This window comes from Delphinapterus leucas, chromosome 19 (assembly GCF_059928025.1).
Source record: "Delphinapterus leucas isolate spDelLeu-1000000601 "Yukka" chromosome 19, BTC_Dleu_Yukka2, whole genome shotgun sequence".
Lineage (NCBI taxonomy): Eukaryota > Metazoa > Chordata > Mammalia > Artiodactyla > Monodontidae > Delphinapterus > Delphinapterus leucas.
This window is the reverse complement of record NC_143147.1, coordinates 22,984,426-22,993,830: the sequence shown is the minus strand read 5'-3', so window position 1 is coordinate 22,993,830 and position 9,405 is coordinate 22,984,426. Positions and strand designations below refer to the sequence as shown.

The window sequence follows — 9,405 nt, the reverse complement described above, 5'->3', positions numbered from 1 at the left end:
CCCATGAGCCACAACTACTGAAGCCCGCGCGCCTAGAGCCTGTGCTCCACAGCAAAGAGAAGCCACCACAACGAGAAGACTGTGCTCCGCAATGAAGAGTAGCCCCCGCTCGCCACAACAAGAGAAAGCCTGCGCGCAGCAATGAAGACCCAATGCAGCCAAAAATAAATAAATTTATTTAAAACAAAAATGTCAGCAACGGGGGGGCTTGCCTGGCAGTCCAGTGGTTAAGACTCTGCGCTCCCACTGCAGGGGGCACGGGTTTGATCCCTGGTTGGGGAACTAAGATACCGCAGCGGGCCGAAAAAAAAAAAGTCAGCAATAAATCACAATAGCTTTTCACAGAATCTGTGACTTTGTCATTAGTAGAGAAATCACAGATGTTTTCATATTACATTACAGGTATTGCAGAATATGTATAGATCTCTCTATATAGTTTTTAATTCATAAAATATATAGGATTACAATATACTTTATGTACGTAAAAACTTTATTGGGTCTTCCCTGGTGGTGCAGTGGTTAAGAATCCGCCTACCAATGCAGGGGACACGGGTTCGAGCTCTGGTCCGGGAGGATCCCACATGCCGCGGAGCAACTAAGCCCGCGAGCCACAACTACTGAGCCAACGTGCTGCAACTATTGAAGCCTGCGCGCCTGGAGCCCGTGCTCCGCAACAAGAGAGGCCATTGCAATAAGTCCACGCACCGCAATGAAGAGTAACCCCCGCTTGCTGCAACTAGAGAAAGCCCGCGCACAGCAACGAAGACCCAACACAGCCAAAAATAAAAATTAATTTTTTAAAAAATAAAAAAAACCAAAACCTTATTGTCCACAGGCTTCAGTAGAGACAACATTGGGTCCATGACACACAAAAAGTAAAGCACCCTTGCTTTAGTTGCCAGGTGGTGGGGAAATGGAGGGTGGCTCTCAGGGGAGGGGCCAGCCTGGGGAGGAAGGCACTAGAGGCTTGGGACAGCAGCTCTTCACCATCTGGAAGGGAAGCATCTCAATATTTTACAAAAGGTGTGGCAGTCCCCATGTGCACCCCGGCTCCAGCCCAGGTGGGCACGTGTGGTGGGTCTCCCTGTAGAATTTGGGTTTTCCTGCTCAACCCAGGGGTGAGGTCCTCGTGACACCCCTAAGGAGTCAAAGCAAAAATATCTGGCTGACTTCAAAGAGACAGAATCTGAGGCCCAGATCTGGCAAGGTCCAGGTCAGCCTTCAAGGTCAACAGCTCGTCATCACCAGAGCCAGGACTAGCCCCACCTGGCCCTGTCTTCTTCCTCCTTCTACTGCCCAGGGATCCTCTGGGTTCCCAGGAAAAGTGCCAGGAACCAAATGCATCAAGTTGCACCGTTAGCAGTAGGAACAGTGCCAGAGGCATGAAGACTTAAAAGGAGGCAGGGTGCCAAGGCTTCTCCCAGCCAGGCTCCTCCAGGCCCAGGGGACACAGACCTCTTCAGATGAGGGCCTCTTTGGTACATGCTCCAGGGATGAGGACCTCAGAACAGGGGCCTCCCTAACCACCTGAAGGTGGAAGTACAGCAGGCCCGATCCAGGACCCCAACCTGATTTGATTTAGCAGGTGCAGTGAGGACTGTTAGCAGAGTGGTAGGGGAGGGTTTTCTTCCTGACACCTGTGTTGGCCTAAAAGTCTCTCTTGCTTGCTATACCTTCTCTGTATACTTGTAACCTCCAAAACAACACTTCCAACTCCAAACACTTGTATACCTGTACAGCCTCATCTGCAAACCAAAACCCCCTCCCATCCCACGCCCCTTCCTCCCCTTTGTGACAGCTGACAGCTGCTGACCACTTACTTCTTGGTGAAATTCTTTCTTCCCTCAGTTTTAACACAGCCTGCTCCCAAACAGGCTCCTGCCCTCACCTCTCCGGCTTTTCTTCCTGTCTCCATCACTGGTTCCTCTCCCTCTGCCCTGCTCTCAAATGCTCATTGGCCGTCCCTGGGGTTACACACGCTCATTCAGTGACCCTCCATTGTGAGGGGTGGACGGTTAGCACTGAGTGTCCCATTAAGTGGAGCACATTTGGCATTCCGGTCCCCTGCTCACTGAACACCAGTAGAGCCAGGTAGCCACCATCACAAATGCTTGAAAATTTAGGACGACTTTGACAGGAAGAGATGAGGGAAGAGCATTTAGGCCCAGTGAACGGCATAAAGCAAAGGTTTGGAGGCAAGATTTATCAGCTACATTCAAGAAAGTGAATATTTACAATGCGAAAGACCCGTGGAGCCTTGTGGTTCAGGTGTTGGGGCTTCTGACAATGGTGGGCCACTGAGGAGGGCTAAGCAGGAATGACCTAGCCAGATTATCTCTGGCAGCTGAGTGAAGGGTGGATTGGAAAGAATGAAGCTAATAATAGCCAGTATATATTGAGTGCTAGGCTCAAGCCTGGGTGCTTTATATGTGTTGACTTAGACTGCTCACAATCAATTCTGAGGATTATACCCATTTTTCAGAAAATGCAGGCCCAGAGAGGTTAAATTGCACTGCCAACATTGCACAGCTATTAAGTGGCAGTGTCAGGATGCAAATCTAGGCAGTCTGGCTCCAGAGTCCACATACTAGCGTAGTAGTGGCAGAGGGATGTCGAGGAGTGTTAACTGTAGGAATTCGAGTGAGAGGTGAAGGAACTGGAGAGAAGTAGATGAAGTTGAGATTTTTAAGAGGTGAAATCTCCACGACTGGTGACTGATTGGATGGAGCTGGAAACAGGGAGGAGTTGAGACTGAATCCCTTGTTTGTGCCCTGAATGCTGGGGTGAATAAGATTCTTCCAAGAATCCTCCCTAGGACCCTCGAAGCAGGACGACTCTTGCTCCCCTGTATGCCCAGTTCATCTCATTCTAGGGACAGGTATTTGTTCCCTGTGTCTCACTCATTTTAGAATCCCAGAGTTCAGCCCAGGTCCTGGCCCCCAGCAAGTGCTCCACAGAACCCAGTTGAATTCCAGCCCTTCTAGGCCCCTCAGGGTTAGATGAACTCCTCAGCCCAGAGAGGGAGAGGGCAGACTAGCGCCACGTGTGTCCAAATTGGCGCTTGGAACAGTAAGCTGTAAACCCTGCAGTAAACTCTCCACCGATCTCAGTTCCTGAATTTCCTCCATTAAGGAAACAAAGACCTCCGCTGGGTCTGGGGTAGGACTGGGGGTGATGTTATATGCAGGGCAGCCAGGCCAGAGGGCCTCCCCAAGGCAGCTGAGGGCAAGATGGCCCCAGGCCTCAGCCTTCTCTCACTGATGAGGGCTAAAAGGACAACCTAATGGTCCTAGTGGCCTCTGGGGGTCAGGGAAGGTGGGGTAGAGGGCAAGGCCACCTCCCCAACACCTCCCCTCCCACCGTAGAGTCGGGGGCCCTTGTCCCAGCCTCTCTCTGTTCTTCAGGGCTGGCTACGACTTTTGGCCAAAGCTTCCCCTCTCAAGGCCTGGGTCTCCTTCCTTATCAAAGGAAAAACCCTTTCCAGCTGCAACACATACTAAGTGCTGACTCTAGATGCCGGGTGGGGGTCAGGCTGCAGCGGGTTAGGAGACAGGAGGGCCCTGGGGCCACATCACGGCCCCCTCAGCCACCAGCACACGCACATGCTGGCCCACAACCAGAGAACAGAAAAGGAGAAAGAGTTTATTGAAAACTATATACAGTTGGTCCAACCCCTACCCCAGGCTGCAATCTGGGCAGGTCCCTCCCACACCTCAGGCAGGATCTCAGCCCCTGATGGTAGAGGCCGGGGCTGTGGTCAGAGCCCAGACCCCCTTGGGAAGCTTGACTGCCAGACCCCACAAGGACCTTCCTCTGTGAATTTACAACTCTAAATGTCCTGTCAGTGGTGGGCAGGGGACAGGAAATGGGTCCCTGCCCCGACCTAGTCAAAGCCTGGATAGGGGAATACTATTCTGAAACTTGGGCCCAAGAGGCCCAGCTCGGCTGTCCGCAAGTACTGGCTACTCCTCCCACGGGAGGTCTTCCTGGCTATGGAGGCAAACAGCCCCCACCACCCCACCCCACGTGCCAGGCCCCATGGGCTGCACAGACTTGGACGGGGGACATCAGGCACCCGCCCTCCCAACACTGACTAAGGGTTCAGGGCTTCTGGAGCACTGCCCAGGCAGAAGACCTGGGGCTGACAGGTGAGTGCTGGGGTGGTCACGGCTGCGGGCCCAGGACCCTCCTGGGGTAGGGGCTGGTTTGGGGGTCAGGGCGTCCCGCTGTAGGAATAGTCTGCTTTGTTGTGCATCACCAGCCGGTCATCCACGAAGTAGAAGCTGTCAGACTGTGTTTCATATGGGTGACGAATCATCTCGTTGACTGCAAGAGAGACCCAGCCAGTTGGGGCAAAGGTCAGAAGCCTGAGCCAGGCCACTGCAGGGGCTTCAGGACTAGGGGACGCGGACAAGCTGAACAAAGAGTTCCCCCAGCCTCTTTGAGCCTCAGTTTCCCTACAGATGACACACGAATGGTGGCCGGACACAAGAGACCCAGGGAGGGAAGAAAGGGGCTCAGACCCACACTCCCCACAACTTGGTCTCTCTGAGTCCCCCTGCATCCCTCCCACAGGGCCCTGCCCACGCACTCAGCTCCTCAGAGAGAGGGGGGAAATCATAGATGTGCTCGCAGGTGTTCTTGCTGCTGGGGATGCAGAAGCCAAAGTGGAAGTCAAAGCTTTTGAGCAGCTGGTTGCGGAAGTAGTGCCTCTCAATCATGCGGAAGTTGTTGACAGGCTTGTCTCCCACTGTGAACTCCACGCTGAGTGAGAGAACGGGGCGGGGCTGAGCTGGGACTCAAGAAGGGCTCCCTACCACCCTCACCCGCACCTCAGCCCCCACCCCTAGCCCTCGCCCCGGCCCAGTGACTCACGTGGCTCCCACCTGCCTCAGGCGGAGGAAGGCAGGCGTGAACTGGTAGCGGACAAAGCGCCCAGCATTGGGGTCCAGGTCCCGTGGGTTGATGGGCAACCGCTCTGTAATGCACCCCAGCTGGGGCTCAGTGGGTTTCAGGCTGGGGCCCATGCCCACCCGGGCTTTCACCCCAGGGCCCGCATCTGTCTGAATTTTTCAAAACTCCTCAGGAGATCCTGATGTATATTGAGGGTTCAGACCACTGGCTGAATGCTTCCAATTGCTTCCAACTGGTCAGCGGGTCACCAATTTCAACTGAGATTCCCTGAGCCGCAAGAGACAAAAAGACCTGGGGCCTCTGGGACTGCAGTTCCCAAGGGGGCCTGCAGGGGGCAGGCTGGCAGGGACTGAAGAGGCAGGATTGTCTTCCCAAGATGTCTAACCCCAGGAGCACAGGGAAGGAAAAGAAGAGGCCCAGCCCCAGGCAGAGGCCCCCCCTGCCTGGTGTCTCCTGAGAAGGCCTGGGTGCAAATCCCAGCTCTGCTCTGACTCCTCTGTAGCCTGAGGAGTCCCTGGGCAGCCCATTTCACAGCCCTCGCCCACCTCCCTCTGTTGATGACCCACCCAACCCGCTCACCTGAGGCTGGGGGCTTCTTGATTTCAAAGAGAACAGTGCCTGAATCCATGTCCCGAATCTTGAACCTGACGAAGTCAATCTTGTAGATATTCTCCTCAGGGGAGCACAGGTAGTCTAGGGGAGACGGGCGGCTGAGCAAGGAAGGGGCCTGCCCAGAAGCCCCTGCTGCCAACTCAGCTTTAGTGGAACCCTGAACTAGCTACCACCTTCCCTGCTCCTAAGGTCATTGCCTTGCAGAAAGAGAGAATTGAGCCCCCACCCTGGGGGAGCCCCCATAGTGTGCGGGAGACATAGCTCTGCCATTGGGATCTAATGGGAGACAAATCGTTCCATCCTGGTAGCCTCTGGGGTCGGGGGGGGGCAGGGTGGAGGACAAGGTCAGCTTGCCAACACTCTGCCGCCCACCCAGGGGTTGAGGGCCCTTATTCCAGCCTCTGCTTTGCCAGGACTGGCTCGGTGACGGTTAACAAAATGAGTCTCTAATCTGAATGGGGAGCCCTTCCCCCGCCACCATGAGAGGGAAGATAGAGCCCTGCTTTTAGGAACCTCACTCTAACAGGGGTGACACAGCTCTACCTCGGGAGAGGATGCCCCCGCCCCCACCCCATAGCCACCCCTGGCACACATCTAGGTGTGTCAAACAAGGACTTTCTCTGACCTGGGTAGTGCTGGGGCAAGCGAACAACCCTTTCCCTATCCCTCCTCACCCCCCACCCCGGCCCCTCCTCTCCCCATAAGAGGCTTACACAAACCCAGCTCCCTTAAGCAGCTTAGCCAAAGCTCTGCTGACTCAAGCCCAGAGCCTGGAATATTGGGGGGAAGGGAGCCACCTTTGCTCCCATCCCTGTTGATCTTCAAGCAGGAGGAGGTCTTAGCAAACAGAGGGAACCCCCTCAAAGGTCATCCATCCAGCCTTGATGCTGAGCCACCCCCAGAGAGAAGAGTACAGGCAAGGCCAGTAAGAGGGTGTGGCAGGTGCATCGGGGGTGTGCATGGGGTAAGGGAAGTCCTCGAGCCCAGAAGAGGAACCAGGAATAGTGGTGGGCCCTGCTTGAGGAAGCTTAGAAATAGCAGGGCCTGATCCAACCCTCACCGCTCTTGCAGCAGCAACTGCAAGCACTCAAGGAGGCCCTGGCAGCAAATAGGAAGGAACAGAGAGGTGCAGTGGGGGCTCTGGTGCTGTCAGCCTGCATAGCATCACATCCTCCACGTAGAGGCCCGGAAATCACCCTCCAGGTCCCTAGACCACCTCTTATTCCTCTGGGGCAGGAAGAGGAAGTGAATGTAAAGTCATTCTCTCTCCCTCAAGCCTGGGGCAGCCCCCTCCAGGAAGCCCTCCTGGTAGCCACCTGGCACCTTGCGGTCCAGCAGGGACTACATAGGGCTTGTGGAGGGGCCTGAGCCCTGGCCTGCCCACCACAGCCCATGGTGGTGAGAGGAGAGGAGGATGAATGGAAGTAGGCAACTCCTACCTCACGCTGTACACACCTTATTTTCACAGAAAGTAAGCACTAATCCAAAGATGTAGAAGGAGGGTGCGGGGCATAAGGAGAGGATGCGGCAGAACTGGGAACAGCATCCTAGTTGCCCAACTCCCAGCTCCCCATAAAGCCCTCCTTCTTCCCCCATTCTCTAACTTCTGGAGCCTCTCCTCTCATTTGAGAACAACTTGCAGTATGACCTCAGTCTATTCTACCGCAAACTCAACCTATCAACTCCTCCGTCCTTAGAGGAAGTGAGGAACAGGAGAGGCCCATGGCTCAGGACACCACCCCCACTCCCTCCCTCTGCTAGAGAAGGATGAGGCCTGGGACCGAGGGTCAGGCCAGAGAAGGGGCAGACTGGCCGAGGGCTCAGAACACAACTGCTCCCTTCCCCTCAGCCACAAAGAGCTTCCTAAGCTGGATTCAGGGCTGAGTAATCCAGGAACAAAAAACCTCAGACCTGTGCGATTAAGGTCAGAAGAGACCAGGCAGGGGTGTCAGTGAGGAGAGTCCTGGAGGCCTGTTCTCAACTTTTACAAAAGAAAGGGCTCCTGTGAAGACTCTTCCTCTGCTCATCTACAGCAGATGCCGCATCTCTAAGGGCTATAAATTTCCTCCAAATTCAGAGACACACGGTTGTACACGGGTTGGAAGCCCCCATAGTTGCAAAATAACTTCTAAAGTTACCTAGGACCTGGACAAGTTATACACCCTATAAGGAAGTTCTGCCCCAGAGCTAACCTGAATCCTAAATGCTGCTGTTGCCAATTACAGCCCAATTGGCACCAACATCGGACTGGCCCAGGCCCCCTCCCTCTACCAGTGCCTGCTTGGGTAAGGCAGCTCAGCGCTCTGGGGGCCTAGCCAAGAATGGTTGCTGCCTGGCTCAGAGAGACGGGAGATGCTGGTCCCCCGAGAACCCAGATGCACAGGCCTAGACCTGCCATCATGGTCTCCTCCACAGCTCTGTTTGGAAGCCCTGGGCTCTGCTGCTCCTGCAGCTCCAGAGCTCAGGTCCACTCCAGCATCTGCCCCCTACCCCCACAGGGGAGCCCCAAGAGTTGCTCTCTCAGAGGGAGCTGCGGCAGGGTTACAAATCAATGAGACCAAGGTAGTAGGCCACTCCAAACGCCTTCTGTTCTTTGAGGCTCAGCCACTGCCTCTGCCATGAGACTTTCCAGTCCTTGTTCCCTGCCTATGGTGACCCCCTCCCCTGCCCTGAATGCCCAGTTGTCTGCCTCTAGGCAGCAGCCATGAGCAGTCCTGTGGGGCCCTCAGCACTATTGATAAAAGAGCCCTATTTACAGGGCATGCACAGCATGCCAGGCATGGTGCAAAATCAGAGGATTTATTTTCACAATAGCTCTGCAAGGTAGGTATCATTATCCCCGTTTTACAGATGAATATGCTCAGAGAGGTGAAATTAGCCCAAGGTCACACAGTCAATACATGGCAAAGTTGGAACTTCAACTTAGGCAGTCCGGCTCAGAAACTCAACCACAGTGGAGACCTGGCCTCCCAAAACAGGACAGGCCCTAGTCCAGGCTAAGAGTGGGCATTAACCCACTCCCTTGAGAGCGCCCAGAGCCAACCCACTGAACCTTCCTCCTCAGGTCCTTTCCTGGGGAGGGGGATGGCCCCAGAATTCCTGGGGTGTCCAGGGTGAAGGCATTAATGGTCGGGGAGAACTGAGGGTTTTGATACCACCCTAGTAACTCAGCCTCCATCTAGCCTCCAGGGTGGAGGAGACTGAGGGTAGACTGCACTCAGCCCCCTTCCTCATTATTGCAGAGAAAATCTTCAAAGGGCTCTGAAGACTCTGTGGGGAAGGGGTCACAGTTGCAGGTGTTGCTCCACTTCCACCTGGGAAAGGGGGATGGACTCCTCAAAAAGGAAGGAGTGGGGTGGAAATAAATCTCTAAAGGGACAAGAGGGACGCAGAGAGAGATCAAGGGAAGGGGGAACATGAGATCTCAGGCCTGGAGTCAGACGTGGAGGGGGAGTCAGACGTGGAGGGGGACTCTGGTGGGGGAGGGGAGGCGGGGGAGGGCGGGAAAGGGGGCGGGGGCCCGGGCTCCGCGCGCCTCGAGGGCCCCCTCTCGTGCTCTCCCGCTCCCGCCCGCGGGTGGCGCTCCCTCGCGGGTGCTCACCGCCCGTGATCCGCTGCAGCCCCAGCACGTCCTCCGGCCCGATCTGCTGCTTCCTCTGCAGCGGCCCCGGCCTGGGCCCCGGGCCTGCCTCCGGCTCCGACTCGGACCCGGATTCGGATTCCGCCTGCAGCTCCGTCTTGGTCTCCACGCTCCGGCCCGAGGCCCCTGGAGCGGGCTCCACCCCCGTCCCGGGCCCGCCGCCGCCGCCGCCCTTCTTCACCTTCATGGCCTCCCGGGGCCGCAGCCAGCTTGCTGCCGCGGCGGCTGCCTGCGCCGGC

The 9,405-nt window shown here is 55.8% G+C and overlaps 1 protein-coding gene across 1 annotated transcript; it reads right to left on the bottom strand.

The window, feature by feature from the left end:
* Positions 1–3,621: 3,621 nt before the first annotated feature.
* On the bottom strand, positions 3,622–9,381 carry UNC119 (unc-119 lipid binding chaperone). The gene is made up of 5 exons (XM_022595573.3): positions 9,128–9,381; positions 5,494–5,607; positions 4,876–4,978; positions 4,592–4,764; positions 3,622–4,326 (listed from the first exon to the last, which is right to left on the bottom strand). The coding sequence occupies exons 1-5, from the start codon at positions 9,351–9,353 to the stop codon at positions 4,214–4,216; spliced, it is 729 nt and encodes a 242-aa protein (XP_022451281.1). The 5' UTR covers positions 9,354–9,381; the 3' UTR covers positions 3,622–4,213.
* Positions 9,382–9,405: the final 24 nt, after the last annotated feature.